This window comes from Aythya marila, assembly GCF_965140915.1.
Source record: "Aythya marila genome assembly, chromosome: W".
NCBI lineage: Eukaryota > Metazoa > Chordata > Aves > Anseriformes > Anatidae > Aythya > Aythya marila.
Window position 1 is genome coordinate 515,665 of NC_139081.1, and position 18,396 is coordinate 534,060.

Here is an 18,396-nt window from a genome sequence, read left to right on the forward strand (position 1 = left end):
AGTCCCACAAATCAGTGCAGCACATGCTTCTGCCTGGAGAGCCCTACTTAACTCTCAGATGTTTTTTGTTTTGTGTAGATGGAAGCCATACGAAGCTTGCTGATGAAGAAAGCCACTTTTTGAATGCCCCACAGCAGGCTATGTTTAGTGGGAACAGGATACAGTTAACAGGCTAGAAAAGTAAAAGCACCACGTGCTGCCACGATGTCCTAGGCTGTCTCAAAGTGTTACCACATGCTTGCTACAGGCCAGACATGCTTGCCAGCTTCTTTCCTAAAACATCTCTGATCGGAAGGTGCAGGGGCCAGCAGGCTGCTGAGCTACCCTAATGCTACAACAGACTTAAGGGACCAGCAACACGCTGCACTTCACACCCCAACTGGTGCCCGCCAGCACAGCCACAATAGCTACGAACATTTACCTCAGAAATTACAGAAAGGGGTGAGCTCCTCTGAATTCCAAAGGGAGAGGTCTGCTAGTCTCTCGCACAAACACATACGTTTACAAACCTGTAATTCTTCTATGCTGCCTCAGGTATCGCAGTACACCTCACCGTGCCTGTTCATCATCACCTCCACGGTGCCACCTCTGCGGTGAATCCTCCTGCTGTCACGTTTCCAGGACACTCCCAGCGCCAAGCAGCTACTTGAATATGTGCGGAATTTACCCAACAACAACGAACAATGGGCTCACATCGCCCGTCCTCAGACAGATCCATTACTCTCCCCTTCAGCCCACTCCCAGCTGACACAACTAATACATTTCTTGGTTAATAAAAGAAAATAAGAGGTTGGAGAAGCAATTATTTTCCTTCCACAACACAGTTCTCTTTGTAGAATAGTGTCAACGAAAAGATCAACTGTGCTGAAACTGCTAATCAGCCTGGAGTTGCTGTCCCTCGCAGTGTTAAACCAAACAGTATAACTCCACAGAATCATGGTATAAGCCAAATCATTAGAATGTGAAATAAGATAAAACTTTCAAGACAATCAATGGAGGCAAATTACTAACAAACCAGAGCTGTCAGATGTAGCATGCTGAATGATTCTATGAATACTGGACAAACGACAGTGTAATACAGGGAAAAAAAGAAAAAAAAAAAAAAAAAGAAAAATTAGTTCTCTACACTATACAACACACAACACATTCTAAACCTTGACTCTCAACAGCCACAGAGGTCACAGATGGAGATGTAAGCTAAGAATTCACAAAATAAATGACATTTCCATTATGGTTAAATTGTAAGGAAAGTGGCAGAGGTAAAAGTTTCTCACTATTTATCCCAAGTACAGGAGATGGCAAGCTCTGTACAAAAGCACTAACATTAACAGTCTTGAACCATTGACCTTTACGAGGGGGACTTGGCAACAAGGGTTGGGTTTAATGAATCAAATTCCCCGATGATTACTCTGTCAACAATTGCATGAAAAATGCAGGCAATGCTAACTCAGAGCAGGCAACTTGCCTCCATTGTTTCCAATGAGCTGTGGTCACCGACATCCTACAGGTTAGGCAGTGACATGCAAGCACAGCCTCTGCTGGCGCTGGTCAGCCTTGCTCAGTCACACCACAAGTTTGTTGAACACCACAAACTTCTAAAGCTGTTTGTAAGCAGAAGGCCAGATCTACACACCATGAACGTTATCCAAAAGGGCTCCCCCCGCATCCCTTCTCTCAGCTGATATGTAAATGTCTAACTCTGTTGTTTCTCCTTGAAACACCTGAATTCATTTTCTTCCATGTGACATTTCAAGACTTGGTCATCACCAGGGGCAGCGCGTTCTCTTGGTCACTACTGTAGGCTCGCCTACAATGAATTTTGAAGGATGTGTCTCTACAGTGGCATAAAAGCCTCCACCCACCTGAAGACACATGTCACGTGCTAATTGTTGAGCAACAAAATTTCATTCATTACTGCTAAGAAATGCCACATTACTCCTCACCCAACAGTATGAGATAAATCTGAACTTCTGACTGACTGAGCAGCTGCTTCCTAAGGGCTTTCTCTCTGTAATACAGGAGACAAACACTCTTGAACAGAACTTATCCCTATCTGAAGATTTTTTTTTTTGTCCTGGTGCAGACACGGCTATGACTTGAAGACAGCATGCATTTGCTATCTATCTGATGCATTTGCTCAGAAGATGGCTCGCAAGACTGCAATTTAATTAAATTGCCTTTCAGACTGCAGTTCAATTAAATTGTTTTCTACATCTAGAGTGGACAGGATCCATAAGTTGCCAAAAGTTCCCAGAAACCAGTATTTGTGGGTGCCAGAGGCAATCTACTTAATTAAAAAGGAATTAACTGCTAAACAACTGAGTGCAACCCTGACTACCATGCCTGTGGAACTCAGTACAACCCAGCCCTAACATCTGCGTTAGCACCGTCCTTCCCTCAGACCCACACCGCAGGCCTGCCTCACTTTCCACAGCCTCCCTCGAGCCTCAGAGGAGGGTAGGCAGCTCCAGTCCACCACACGAAGCTGCATTTCCACCACAGAGCAAGCCCTCCACAGACCACAGCACAGGTCAGCCAGGAAGGGGCACCCAGTAACTGACATCACCTGCATAAATGAGAAAGTCCTTATTCAAATGAGCGGCTTTGATTGTGTTTCCAGTTGCCCTTGCGTTACACCTGCCAGCCAAAGTGCAAGACCTTGCAACCAGGAGCTCTGCCAGGCGAGATGCCCAACCACTGGTATCCTTACCACAGCCACATGCATTGCTTTTGTCAAACCTGAGCCCAAGACCTTCAGCTTCAGCAAGGGACACCTGTACTACAGCAAGTCGGGTCGACAACCTCAGCCTGTAAGAAGAGCATTTCCAAAGTCTTTCCCAAGCACTAGCCTACTTCTGCTTCAACTAAAATCAGGGCTGCACATCTCCAACCCTCAAGTCAATTTTAAAATAAAAGAAAAAATATCACACACTGTAGAAAAGTAGTAAGAATGGGGAGTGGAAAACACTAACAGTGCCTTCCTAGCAACCTGCAAGGTCTGCCTGTCCCAGGTAGGCCCAGTTTAGGCTGCAAACCCTTGCCTTCGTTTGCAGACATGCATTTCCGACGAGCAGTCCAGTTAAAAACAGACTGGAACTCTCTTCCTTTTACCACAGAAAGGAACCAGAAGCTGCAGTAAATGTGCTGCTATGCCCACAGAGCAGCTGAACCCCAACTGCTGCCCGCGCAGCTCCGCGCTCCCTCACGCCTCAGCGCGGCCAGGCCGCGCGGCTCCTGCGCCTTTGTGTGTGACACGAAGCCACGTTTTCTATTTCACCCCAGCAGCTCATTTTATGTGATGTTTAGCCCTGTTCTGGAGGCTAGACAATTAATTTCCCCGTAGCCTTTTCTCAGGCTCCAATTTCCATGGTATCCGAGTATTTCACAAGCATTAATCCTGTCCTCCCCCAACACCCATGGAAACCGAAGGCTGGTATTTTTCCACATTTTGCAATTAGCTAACCAAGACACTGATAGAAAACAGTGATTTTCTGTGCTTCTCCTCTGACCTTGGTACTTGCAGACCTCTCTCTCACACTTTTCTCCTCAGCCTTCTGCCCATCCAGCATTTCTGCCCCTCAGACCCAGCGGCCTGGCTGCCGGGCTCAGCTCCGCGCCGCTGGGGGGGCCAAACAGGCCCGGGGCAGGCCTGGCTTCCCCTCACGAAGGCCCCTGCAGCCCCGCTGCCCATGCACGGGCACCAATGCACGGACATGTTCAAAATACAGTTTTTGTAGAGTACTTTGTATTCCACAGCATTTTATGGCTATATTAATGTTGCTTTTGCAGACAGATGTAAACTGTTTCTGCACTCCGAGCTGCACAGACGCGAACTCTAGTTTGTGTCAGCTCTGGCACCTGGCAGACACCACCACGAGCTGGCCCCATCTGCCACACTCAACAGAAAAAGTCTTCTTGCCCATCTAGCACCCCAAAAGCACGCAGGTAGCTTCCTGCTGGTTAGTGACCTAGTCACGGCTCCTGAAAACCAACCTTGCCCCTGGGTTGTAAAATAGAAAGTGGGTTCTTCAAAACCAAAGTTAAGGGAAACAAGCTTCTAACTGAAATTTAAGCCCAGTTAAACTCTAAGGAAATTCTTTGTGCTTTAGCCTATGCTCATTTCTTTGGTGAAATATACAAGCACAGATATAAGATATGAAGCCTTACCAGAAATGCCAGCAACACTTTAATACTACCACTGACTTAAAGAAAAAAACTAATGCTTAATTGCATTGTATTATTTATTGATCTATTTCCACAACAGTTTACTCATTCATTTTCAATTAAAATAGAATATTATATATCTATTCACAAAATAATAGTTCTAGAGCAACGCTTTTTATGTATCTGTTTCAAGGCTCTTTACTGAGGAGCCCAAAATTGCAAACGTCTTCATACAGTTTGGAGAGGTACCAAACAGCATAGGAAAACCAAACCTCCCTCATCCACCCAGGATCTTTTACTTCTGCTATACAGCTGAAAATTTAGTGCTATATTTTAGCTAGGGTAGGGAAAAGAAAAAGGAAGCCGTACTTTTCCCATGCTTTCCCACCCCCCTCCTTAGGTATGAGTGCTATACCCAGTCACGAGGGCTCTGCGCAGGCACACTCACACACTTTGTGGCTCTAATAAGAACTAAAAAAGGGAACTGAAAGTTATGTCTGCCACCCTGTCTCTAACTTACCCGACAATGATTTCATAGCAAAGCCCTAAGAATACAGAAAGACTGACTGTTTCTTGGCAGTGTGTCCAAAATAAAGCTTCTGGCTAAGAGAGCACATCTCTTTCCTCCCCCCCCCCCAGTACTGGAACAATATCTACAGAGTAAGTAATAATACATGATTGCCCTAAGGAAAAAAAATAAATGAACAGGCTTCAAAGCACGATGGAGCAGCAGCTGTGCCACTCAAGCAACACCCAAAAGCAAACACACAAGCAGCAACCACGCACGCTCACTGGCGTTAGGAAACACGGCACGGTTACTTGGGCTAAGGGAGGGCTGGGCCCACAGCCTCTCACAGAGCAGCAAACCAGGGCTCATCTTCATGAAAGCAGGCAGCTACAGCTAGCTGCAGTTTCCCTGCTGGTCTGTGTGCTGGCACCCACTGCCCTCAATACCTCCAGCCCCTGCCCGTGCAAAGAGAGCAGCAAGGGGCTGCCTTCTGTGTCCCAACACCAAAGCTGCAGCCCAGGAGCCTTCCAAGGCAGAAACAGAGAAATGAGTAAGTAGTAACAACATCCTGGTTAAACCTTCAGCAAATAAATCAATGCAGAAGACTAGTCCATGATTTATTACCTCCTAACACATGGACAGAGGCTTTTCCTTGTCTCAGGTAGCACTGGCAGGCATGAAACAGTGAATTGCATGTCACATGTACATAAGCTCATTAAAGTATTATTTTAAAAACTAGTCCAAAAACAGAGCTCACAAGTTAGCACAGTCTGAGATGCATTTATATCCTTTTTTTTTTTTTATGCCTAAAAAGAAACTGGGATACATGAAGCTTTCTGTATAAAGTCGTCTTGACTGAAGTCCATCCTCTGCAAATCTTAAACCTGCATCAGGACTTCCAATGTGGAAGTGCAGAGGGAAACTCCTCAGTTCTTTAGTTCACTAACAAGGACAAATGCATGTAGAATTTGCTTGATTTTAACGTGCACCAGAAGCACTTACAGCAACAAAAACTGTGTTAGCCAGCAGCAAAATTGCATAATACAAACAAACCACCAAGTTATACCTGCTCCAGTTACTTACAAAGAAATCTGAAAAAATGCTAGTGCTATTTTTGCAAGCGCCTGTATTCCTCTCTGCTTTCTTCTCTCCACATCAGCCTACATTGCAAGGGCCCACGCTGCCCCTAACATCTTAGGCACTTCTACCTGAGCAGCTCCCCTGCCCTTAGCACAGCCCCAGCCCTGACCGAGCTTAATCAAAGTGAGGTCTAAACACCTCACACAAAGGTAGAGCATCTAAGTGGAACAGTTATCAGCTTACACTGTAATTTCTCAGCCAAAGCTTACTGCCAAGTAATGTCCACCTATTGACAATCTGTCTACTGAAAGCGATGTCATTGCCATTTCCTATTACACATTTTACTCGATACATGATGTGATGCAGACACGACAGTGATTATATCTGTACCTGCCCAAAGCTGCAACCATCTTCAGAGGCACTTGCAGAATCAAGTGGAAAATAAGCCAAGAGAATCGACTTGTAAGAACTTTACAAATTATTATTTATGCTTGTATTAATAAGCCTTCCAAAAAACTGGAATCAGTAATGCTATTTTTATTTTACAATTCCGATGTTCTTAATGAGTTACTGCAGCCATAATCTATTTCTGTCCAGCACACATTCCTGCTGAAGACAGTGCTAAAAGAAAAACAAGTTGCTCTGTAAACAAATAGAATTTGCCACCCACAAATAAAGGGTGTTTTATAACAGTTCACAAGTCATGTTTTCTACTTTATAAACAGCAACAAAAACTCTGCAGAATAAATCCTCTTTGCTACTTCTCTCACGTGGTGCATCTTTAGCACATACTGCCCCCAGCAATTTCCAAGGACCCAGAGTTAGGTGTCACAAGGAACTGTTGGACCAAATACTGGCAGGAGTGCCAGTAAATCCAAGAGCTGATGTGGGTGAAAAAACAGGGAAGCCTAATTTCCGCTAAACCCAGAGTACCAGCTAGTGGTAAAAGTTGAGGAAATTCTCTGGTGCCCTCTGCTGCCAGCTAGCAAGAAATCAGCCAGATGCGACGTGGCCTGCTCCTCGCACGCTTTTCTCAACCTTCACACAGAGGCCAGCTACAGCAGAGCACCCACCTGCCCTGGCACACTGCACATCCCTGCTGTGGGAAGCCTCCCTCTGTAAACCAAAAGCCACTGAGCCGATTTAATAAATACACCGATAAACCACGTGCCCCCACTCCCAACCTTAATTCTTTTGTTGGACTTTACCACCTCCTCTGATGGAAAATAGAGAAGACTCAGACAATTCTTCACATTTTGGCCTGCTTTTCACACGTATTCTAACAAATTTAATAATGTACCTCTTCCCCAATAATCATTACTGTTCTGCTTGGCACCTGGAGCACTCATCCCGCTTTCAAGAGGTGTCAGACAGCAGCCTTAGACTATCAGCATTGCAGACATCATCTCTGCTGAATGTCCACCTACACACCGCTAGGAAAAAACATTTCTGTGCAGCTTTGTTTAAGAAATAAAAATTGGTGACCAAATCTTACTTCAGTTAACTAGTACAGATGCTATCTTGTCAAAGGTGCTTCTTCCTTCAGGACACCCTCACCATCTAGTGCTTTACAGTCAGCCTCTGAATTAACTTATTCGGTTTTATTCCTTTGTGCTTCAAAGCACAGCTTGGCCTAGATTTGGTGAGGCTCTTAACTGCTTTCTTTCCCTTCCCCTGCCTGGTAAATAACATGTTTGTTTCCACTACATTAGAAGTGCTTACAGTTTTTCTGAGTGACAGCTCCATACCAATGAAAGTAATGCCAGCAAACTCTTCCTCCCTCCTTGCCCCACACAATACCCTAGTAGGCACAGTGATTCAGAAGTGTTGAATCATTTGTCATTTAAAAAAATAAGAAAAGACAGTGCTGACAGGAAATCATCAGTTTCATCCCCATGCCTGCTGAAGCACTCATTTTGAGTTCACAACAATAAGAAGTCTCTTTGATGCTTATTTTTGTTAAGTACCAAAACACTGAGATTTTCCAGTGAAATTCAACCTGAATTGCCTGGTGCTCCATTGAAATGTAGCAAGTGAGAAAATTAAATAGCTGCACTGTGCACAAAGCAGTGGTACAGAGCAAGCACAGCACTCGTTGGGTAAGACTAAAGACTTTTACTGATCGATGGCATTGCACAAAACTCAAGTGGAAGACTTGTGCTGCTCTGAACATCACATTTCTCAGTGCATTATACCAGCAGAAGGAAAGTGGTTTTCTGTACTTTTTTTTTTTTTTTTCCCCCCCCAATTAGAAAAAGGAAAGAAATGCACTCTGAACTCTATCCTACTTGAGCAACTGCCACCTAGTGAAGCGGCTTTGTTGAATTCAGGCATTTGAAAAGTTTGCAGCACAAAACCCCTTTGCTTTGCTTCTTCCCCAGGAACGCCTTGAGAGCACATACCCCGTACTTTCACTTTGGCACATGCCATCTTGTGCTTCTGAAACATTCCTCCAAAAGCTACTTCTATGAATCTGGCTAATCTCACATTTTACTGGGTAAAATTTCTGACTAATGGTTGATGCCAAAATAATATTTTAAGCCCTACACAAAATCAATTTAAGAGTTCAAATTTCATCTATGTTTACATAGAGTAGATCACTTTAAAGAAAATAAAAGTTACTGATAATAGATTTCTTTTTAAGCTGTTTATTAAACTTGCCACCAGAGGGAGCCTTGCTGTGTACTAGTATAACAGCTGGGAAGGGCTGTATGACTGCACTAAGGAGTCAGCTTATTAGGAGCCAGGTTATTTAAAAAAAAAAAAAAAAAAAAAAAAAGCTTGGTTAATTTTTGAGAGCAACTCACTTCAATTGATTTATCTCCTGCTAGAGTAGAAATAAGAGGCAGAAAATAGGCTGTTTTTAAGACTCAATCCAACATAGCAGACTTGCTAGGACCTCCAGGGGCATAACTGTGACAGGAATTTTCCCATTAGCTAGAAGAGCATAACCTCAATTGGACTGGAAATAGCGGTAGCGGACTGCCTAGAAGGTAGCCATCTGCTGTCTGTATCATCTGCAAGGCACAGGCACGTGTGCTCCACATTCATTGCAAACCCCAGTAAGCGCACGAACTAGAGTTCAGCCCCATTTCAGGTAGACTTCTCAATAGGGACACACGATGTGATTTAACATAGCTCACCAGGTGCCTGGAGCCTGCGGGGCCTAGCGCTAACGCTATTAGTTAAATCACTGACCCTAGGCCCAGGTAAAATGAAAAGGAAAAAGGCTTGCATCTTGCCTGTGTTTTCCAGGCTGCAGGCTTTTCAGAAAAGAGCAGGTAAAAGCAATAAACCCAGAGGGACTCATAACAAGCTATCACGTCATTAGAAGTGCAGCTTCCTCTTAATGAAAAACGTTCTTAGTTTTATCGGAGAAGCACTCTACTTTCCTCAACTTCCCGACAGCCCCAGTTCTCATTTACTTCATGATGCAGAAGGCAGCAGCAAGTAACACATTCAGATATACCCTCTCACATATACACACAACCCTTTTTACTTCCAAACCTTTTAGTTGAATAAGAACATCCACACCATGGGGTCTTACTTCACACAACCAACAACCACAGAATCATATGAATTCTATAATTATTAATAATAATCAGAAGACATTTTTTCTTATTTATACATATGCATTCACCTTTATTACCTATGAAACCATTTGTGTGTGTATATGAAGAAACTGCATTTATAAAAAGCATGCCACAACTGTGCCAAGTAACCCAAGAGGCAGCCCAGCACTGCTTTCAATACTGCTGTATTTCTTCTTTGTTTATTTTGGAGTGGATGAATTCTAAATTTAAGATATATAGTACATAGTGATGCAATAATTTATCTCATGTTGTTTTAACATGGTGTAAAAACAATGCTAAAAAGTAATTATATTCAGTAGATTGGTCAAACTCTGGTGATAATGAATAGCCATGATCTATTCCACCACCTAACACAAAGTTATTTATTCAATACAGTGACACGAGGGGCTGTTCTCCAGACCTTCTAGGAATCATAAATCCATGTTAAAAGCAGAAAAAGACCACCTCCTTGCCTATAATTAATAGTATTCCTCTCCTATAATTCTGGGTAAACCCCACGATCAAAACCCAAGCCCACACTGGAAGTACCTTCAGGTGAGATGTATATTGTCCACTCGGGCAGACTGTGCTCAGCAGTCAGCCTGAGTCACTCAAGAACGTGCTAGATTCCAGAAAATAGCGAACATATGCAGCATTCAGGAGAGGAAATTTCATTTTATTTTATAAATTTCTCTAGGCAGTAACTGCAGTTGCGTGCAGTGAAATGCACAGAGCAGCCTCAGTCACAATAGTACTCAAGGCATCATTCTAGTATGCAAGTAAAAAGAAAATAATCTGTTAAGCATGTTCTGTAATTAAGATTAATTACATTATAATTTGTGTTACTTAATTGCATACAAGAATACAAATACTAGCTGAATTCATTAAGACATAGCATTTAAGAAGTTTAGAGAGGGAATTAAGAGGAAATAAATATAAAATTATGTAATACAGTCATGACAGGTGGTAAATACGTATACATACTTGCAAATGCACTAGAGAACAACACAGAGCATAGTGTTTTTTTCAGAGTTAAGCATGCAAAGCATTCACAAAATTCCAGTTTGTAATTGCTATAGCCATTGGCATATATCAAAGACTAAGCCTTATAATTTTGCAGGGCAAAATGCAAACAGGTTATAAAACAAGCCAGTTATATCCACACCAACTAGCCACTTATGCCTACATCAACTAGATCTCTAGATAAAATTCATCTCATTTAACCACCACCTTGGGTTACTCAGCAGCTATTTCATTCGACATTTACTATATATTGTGTCATTATAATCATCGTTCTATGAATTTCTGAACTTTCATGTATCATTATTTACTATCAAAATGATTTCATAAGCCAAGAGCAGTTTCAGAAGAAAAACACTTTCCTCTAGCACTCTACACTGGTAAGACTTCCCTTGGATTTAATCAGGCAAGAAATGGCTTTCAGACTGCAAGCCTACAGCTGGCGTTTTCTAATGGTAAAGTTGATTAAAAACTGTAAGGAAAGCCTACTGAAAGGCAGAGCACAGCGTATGCCTTGTGGTTCATCTTTCACAGCTACGCGGTAACTCATCATTCTGCCCCAGTGCAAACGACTGCACAACTCAACTACACGGAGGCAACTGACTGCTGGGGCTGCACCTTTGCAATTTTAACACATTTTCAAATGATTTTAGGATAAACTCATTCTGAAGTTTGCAACTATCCAAAATATTTAGCACAGGCACTTGGCCTTCTTTCTCCCCAAAAGAGTGTTTACCAGGACCAGGAATTTGTCCTTAAAGCTTGGTGTCACGTATGAAAAGAGCCCAATAAAACAAAACCACGTTTGTCCATGACCCAGAACGTGCCTGCAGGCAGACATGCTGGTCAGGAACAGCACAGAAACCCAGCGTCTGCCACCACGGGGCACAGCACAGGCTGCAACGTGCATGCACTGAAGTCCTTGACCAGCCATGGCGCTGTGTGTTTCGGTGCTGACAACTTTTCCCTTTGCTAAGTCAATGACGAATGCATAATGCAACCCCATCCAAACCTGCAGCTGGAGGAACCACAAGGCATTTTCCTCTCCCCGTAAGGGTTCTGTGTTCCCCAAGGAAGGTCAATTTACCTCCTCACTTTCAAGTGCCCAGCCTGCTCATCCACACGGAGCTGCCTCTGAACTTCATTCCCGCACCTCCCCGGCTGCCTCTGCACAGCCCAGGGCCCCGGGAGGCCTTCCAGGAGAGAAAGTGACAAACCCTCTCCCTGTTCCCTGCTCCACCCCACTGCACAACTGGTCCCCAAGGCTCTTTGCACCCAACAAGAGCAGCCCCAAGCACATCCCGCTCGGTTATTTCATCCTTCGCCAAGTCTGCTAACAGAGGCCTCAGTGACAGCAAGCAGCACGCTCTGCCTTTCCGAATTCACGAGGCTTGCTTTCCCCTAAGATACCAGCTAGCCAGTGGCTGTGTCCAGGAGTTGCAGTGTCACACATTGCTTCCAAGCTGACTTTTGGTACTCATGAAAATTACTGATGGGAGAGGGACCAAGAGCGCATGGGGGGGTGCATCTGCAGCAACAAAGAAAACCCAGCTAGCACCAGTCGCTGCTGTTTTCCAGGGATCCTGAACAGACAGTACACAGGAAATAAATATTTGGTGAGGCTGTAATGTCTGTTAATTTCCTACATCCTCCTGCCGAGTTTAAACATGTATGTATGCTTCTGCAGCTCCCCCAAACAAAGAGTCAACCAGCAACTCCAGGTGATTCCCAGCAAACCCGTTACTGGGCCAGTCAGCCACAGCACGCTCCTGACAGCCACGTTAGAATGATACTACCTGGAGAAACTTACACCGTACTTAAGATTCAAGCAGCATGAAACATTAGTATCTCAGCAAGGTATGCAAGGCCAGTAAAACAAACAGAAAAGTCAAACTGAAACGCTAGCCAAGAACAAAGCTTCCTGAACACTTGTCAGCACAGCAGTACGAGCATTTCACCAAGCTTACGGCTGTGACACCGTTAGTTTCACTTTTACTAGAGAACTGCTTAGAACAAAGCTAAAAACATATTCCCAACTTACGTTTTTAGCTCCTCACTTTTATGGAAATGCTACTGGCTTGAAACTAATCTACTTAAATATTAAGGGCCACATAAACAGGACTCAGTTCACATTTCACTTAGTTTTAAGGTTTTGCATTTTGAAAGATATTAGTTCAATTTATCAATACCTAAGCAAATGTTAGGAGTTCTTTTGAATGACACCTGATAATAGCACGAGCAATCTGTAATAGTATGAATAGGCCAAGTTACACGAGGTAAAGAAAAAGCAATGTTAGTATGTACACACAGCAATTCTAGGGTTAGTATTGATAATAAAAAAATTGCTTTTTCTGTGCCTTAGCCTTATCTCTTCTCTAGAATTTGCTCCTCCTCTCCTTCCCTTTGGTACTGCAGCATCTCAATGCTAACTGCGGGCGTAGGTGGCAAGCGGGAATTGCACAAGGGATACACTAACGCCGTGAGCAAGCAGCAGTACTCTGATAGTGCGACCCAGCCACGCTATCAGCAGGACTACCTGGGCTCTGCTTAGCAAGCACTGCGTGTCCAAGTACATCTACACGAGCTGCCTCTCTTGGTGCTTGTGGTCACCGTATCAATGTGATCTTCTAAACAACACATTTAGAGGAAGAAATAAAGCTTTGTCTTACCATATTCTGCACACAGCTACCAATGGAACGTTTGTTGGAAATTTCACAAAAAATTAAAGTTGATTAAACTTTTAATTGCTGCTTTCATGTAGTTTCAAGCTAGATATGCAAGCTAATGAACAATTTGTAAGCATCACTCAAGAGATACAGGAAAGTCCACAGGGAGGCTTGTTTATACATTAAGAAATTAGAGTAATTTCAATAAGAGCTAAATTGGATACCATTGATTTCAAACCAATTAAAAAAAAAATGTAAATAGGTTGGAGCATTTGCATTAAAGAATTTCCTCACAGCTGGGGGAGACAGAATGTCAAACCTCTATTAGCCTTCAAAAAAAAGTGTTTACTGATCATTTCTGGCTTCAGAACCAGCTTCTCTCTCAATTACTACTACCTGATTGGATTCTTTAGATCATTATTTGTACAACAAGCCTAGACTTTGAAAAAGCTTATTTTTAAACCTGTGACCAGTTCTTTTAAAATAAAAGTCTTGAAAACACACAGTGTCTGTATTTGTATCTTTCCACACTACCTTTTAAAGCCAGTTTTCTTGTTTGACAGCTGTTATTTTGGCCGAAGACTACTGTTTGCTCCATCTTTGGATACAAAGATGAACAGGGAAACGATCTTATGAGACTGCCTTATATACTCCAAAAACTTACCTTGTCCCTGAAGTCCCCAGTTTAAAACTCAAGATGATTCAAGACTTAACTGGAAATAAAACCCAGGCCTGCCACAGCCTAACAGAAAAGCACCAGGTCAGCACAGTTCATGCTGAACTGTTTTCTACATTAGCACTTACTACTAGCCTTCTTGTGCCATAGGCTCAACAGGTGAATATGTTTTTATTGCCTTTCTCTTTTAAGGTACCATACTTAAGAACTGCAGCAGTGGCACCTGAACACATCTAAGAGTTCAAGAAAATTCACAGTCTGTCTGTTCAGCCAGACTTCAACACTTGGCACCAGAGTCCTAAAAACCAGTAGGGAAAGTGGAGCTCTCGCAAAGCAGGACAGAGGTTGCTGCTGGCTTTTGGTCTTTCCTGCATTACGTGGGGTGTATGGGGAGATAGTTGGGAGTAACGTTAAATATTGCCACATACTGCCCGAGTCTGAGCTGCTCCTCACACACAGAGAGCAAAGGCAGCTGGTGAGCTAAGGAGCTAAGCTGGTAGACCTCCAGGGGCACAGGAGGGCACAGAGAGTCACTGCTGCGATTAATAGCTGTCTTGCCAGCAGACATCACACAGTTTGCACTGGTTGTAAGCAAGTAATAGGATTTCTCATCACGTTTATTAACAATGAATGATAAAGTATCCTTGTGCTGCTACACTTACTCTGTTTAAAAGCATAAAATAGTCAAAGCAGAACACTTACCTGGCTCCAAAGATGTCTTTTTTTGCTAGGTCAATGCCAGAAACCACCTTTACCCTGAGGATACGAGACTCCTCCTGTTAACAAAAAAAAAAAAAAAACAGGTTTAATATTTATTCTGTAATTGATTTTGAAGATTACCAGTTCACAAGAGGTTAACCTGTGAATGAACGCTCACAACCTTTAGATAATATGAGTCTTCCTTACATAGGATTTTGGAAAAAAGGCCTCTCCTCAGAGGGAGATACACATCTTATCTGCCGAAGAATAACAAACATGAAGAGCATCCAACTACAGCAGTTCTTAAGAGTTAAATAAAAGCAGAATAACAGTAGATTCTAATAACAACATAGTAGTAATAATGCTATAAAATATTAATAGCAAAGGTAGAAGATAACTTGCTGAGCAGTGCCATTTCAACCCTTAATCAATCCATACTCCACAGAAATTCATTCTGCATAGACTCTAAATCTGTCTCTTCAAAACGAAGAAGTATTTGAAATGAGAGAAAGTATTTGTAAAGGTTTTGTCCAATAATGCTAATAATCCCAGCTGAAAGATGTCTAGGGTTTAAAAAAGGTACAAGATTAAAATTAAATTCTTAATATGGAGTTGTTCAAGCCTGTGTCATCACCTCAGTAAAAAAAATAGCTTTTAGAGACAAGCAGCAGTTTCAGAAGATGCATGTTGTCTATTGTCTTGCTTATATATGCATACATTGTAGGACAGCTGATGTCCTGGTGGGCATTGACCTGACACTCAGTTTATCACCTTGTTACGTTCAGCTCCTGAGGAACGCTGGTATCAACAGCATCTTTTTTTTCCGCCCAGTTTGGCCCATTTACTTTTGTTACACAAAGGCCACTAGAATTAAATCTGGAAAAGATCCTATGGAAACAGGTTTTGCAGCCACACGTATCAGCTATCCACCTTTTTCTCCTCTGATAAGCATTCCAGAGCTGCGAGATACCAGATTCAGTTACAGTAACCTGAGACTCCGTTCCTTGAAGCTTGTTCGGGAAACAATGCCGTTTTCCCACAGGTTTATCCTGGCATGACCACGCTACACCTACTCTATTTGCCTTAGATAGCTAAAAGACATGGACTCGTTAGCCGTACCTGAGATTTTGGAGATTATTAGGAAGGTCAGAAACACCCCAGGAGAAAATGAAAGAAACACCGAGGCTGGTCCTGTTCAACCCGTCAGCAGAGAGTCCCGTCCTAACACTCACCCTGCCATGTCCTTCTGTTGCCTTGAAACAAGAATTCAAGGCTTTAAATCTTTTCTGAAAATTTGTTTGCTGGTATCTTTTCTGGAAGGACTTACACTGTCCAGCTTCCAAATTGGGAAAATAGGTTCTTTTGGGCCCAAAACAGCCCTAAGACTTACCAGATAGGTAAACAAAACGGGATGTGAAAAGCAACATTCAGTGGAGTTCTGTTAGTGGATAGCGAAATGAATGCACTTTTTCATAATTTCAGTAGTGGCACTGATGGGTAGTACAAAGTTATCTTCGAGGCATTACAGAACATACATGATTTTATGATCTTCAGGAGTGGTTTTAATGGACAAAAGGCAATGAACTTGAAAATTAAGATCAAGAAAATTCCTTAAGATCAAGAAAAGAGGAAGCAGGATAGAAAAAACTGTCAGAAATGCAGACAATTCTGAACTTACTGAAGAAATGAAGGATAAGAATTTGTAACATTAAGTGAAGAGGGACCAAAAGAGGGATTTCTAGCAGTAACTATGTCACAAATGCTACTCAGGTTTCCTCCCATGAAGTCTACCATCAACTCTGCTGGAGTGGCATCTTATTGCTGCACTAACATCACCTCAGCGTATTAATTGAATCAAATGGTGTATGATTAAATAATAATAATAAAATCACAGAACCAGAGGATGGCCAAATAGTGGAGAATCTCTAATTCAGGGTCTGCAAGACACAAAAGATAATCCTCGAGACAACTGAAACAGATTTTCAAAAACATATCCTAAGTCTCACTTCATGCTTAAAATAAAGTGCACAAAGGTATGACCCTGCTCCCACTCCGCATGCATGCTCTCAGCCTCTGCTAAATATTCCGTTTTACCAAGCAGGAAAGACAGTGCTTCTGCACATATATGTTCAAGTTTTCATATGCATGAAATAAACGTAATACTTCAAGCACAATTAAAACATCTCAAGTGGTAACAAGGCTTCATCTACTTACACTCAGTTTTTTCCTTTGGTCAGCACAATACTCTCCTAACAGCTATTGTATGCAATGAGCAAGGTGTATTTTGGATGGCAGCAAATTGTTCTGCATTAGCATGATGCTAATTATGCGCTGGTCTGAAGCACACGAGGAGCTGTTCAGATAGCTCGCCTGCTAAATGATGCTCTTGTAATGCACTGAACTTCTATCATTTTTTGTTAAAGTACTCCCAAAAGCAGTGTACCAACACCAGCACGTGCATGTGGATGCATACAGCACGTGCATGTGGATGCATACAGCAGAAATACAACAGACTATTCCGTGTCACTTGACTGCCCAAAGCCTCAAATTACACAGCGGAGAGGTGCCCACATTGAGCTTGCTCAGCCTTCGCTGCTGGTAGCAGTGGGTACCAGCAGCAGGAGCATCTCCCAGCTTCCCAGGTGGACACCTCCAGTTTCTGTCTCCACTGATCTCCACTTCCTCAGCTGGCAATGCTGGGGGGAATAGTAAGACTGAAAGGCAGGAAAAGTAAGCTTTTCATATTCTTCTGTTTGATTCTTATGTCCCTTTTATTTATCTGCAAGTACCTTGCATCTAGGTAGAGGAAGGAGTTAAATTTTCACAGCAATAGAGAGCGTCCATCACAAGCCAGATAAAGGATTGCTTAGTTAGGCACAACGGGAGACTTGAAACACCGTCAGCTACCTGACAGGTTTCCACTCCCCCTTCTCTGAAAGGCTGGGCAAGAAAAAGAAAACTGGGGTTTTGGTTTGGTTTCTTGCAAATCCAGGGAACAATGAATGCCGCAGCAGCCAGGACAAGATCGCTGCACATAGAAAAATTCTGAGACAGAAAGTCCGGGATGTGAAGCCCAGATGAAGTGATCCCTCCTCAGCTTTGAGCCTGGGCTAATCTTTAGCTAAGGAGCACTTTGGCTTGTTGATATTACCTGCATGTTTACACACACATTTCTTTCAGTGGAAAGTGCCAACTTAAACAGCTCTCCCTCCAGTTCACTCCATTCCTGCTGAGGTTTTTCTGAACCTAGGTCAACACCTTGTGGCAGTGCAGCCCACAAGCAGCATGCCAACAAACCAAGCACCAAGACCAGAAATTTGAGACTTCTGCCTACAGCACCCAGCCATACTCAGTAAACCCAGAAAACGCTGACTACCCTTTTAAGTCCTTGTGCAGAAGCACAGAGAATGTTTTAAGCAAGTTAGATGTCATCTGAATACAGTCTCCAGATTAATATTTAGAAACAAAGACATTTAACGCTGACTCCACAACTAGGTAACTACAAACCAAGAGCACTTATCAGTGAAGCCAAGACCTCTTGGGCTCACTGTTTATGCTCTGCACGGTGTGACTGATGGCTCTGAAAGTACAAACCCTGAGTCAGGAACCCAGTGCAGCAAAGTCCAGGGCTACCTGGAAATAGTTATGTATACAAACACCAGCACGCAGCCTGACGTATCCTGCAGAGGCCGGGTTGACTGTGTTCAGTGTGCAGGAAAACCCCAGATACAAGTACAGAACTGGGTGAGGACACAAATTTGGAGGGGCAAGGAGAAGCGATATACCTACTGGGGAGCTATGGTTCTTCTTGGGATCCTATGCACGAGAAAGTAGGTGTGCAGCGAGGCTGATGGACACTTGGAGGGACTTACAGCTGGTGCCCTGGTTTGCAAGTTGGGTACACGAACAGGACCATGCAGAGTGGGTTAACAAAGTTGATCTGAAAAGAGGTACCTATGCCCAAAAGCTTGTCTACTTTTTCCAACTACAACTGCAATCAGTGTAATGAAT

At 43.0% G+C, this 18,396-nt stretch overlaps 1 protein-coding gene across 4 annotated transcripts in view; it reads right to left on the reverse strand.

Annotated features, from left to right (window-relative positions):
- LOC309889387 (E3 ubiquitin-protein ligase NEDD4-like) overlaps positions 1 to 18,396 on the reverse strand; it is a 140,697-nt gene that overhangs the window by 88,857 nt on the left and 33,444 nt on the right. For all 4 annotated transcript variants that reach the window (XM_082782189.1, XM_082782188.1, XM_082782186.1 and 1 more), the window contains exon 2: positions 14,389 to 14,462. In XM_082782189.1, coding sequence (XP_082638315.1) covers positions 14,389 to 14,462 — 74 coding nt within the window. The remainder of the gene's footprint in view (positions 1 to 14,388; positions 14,463 to 18,396) is intronic.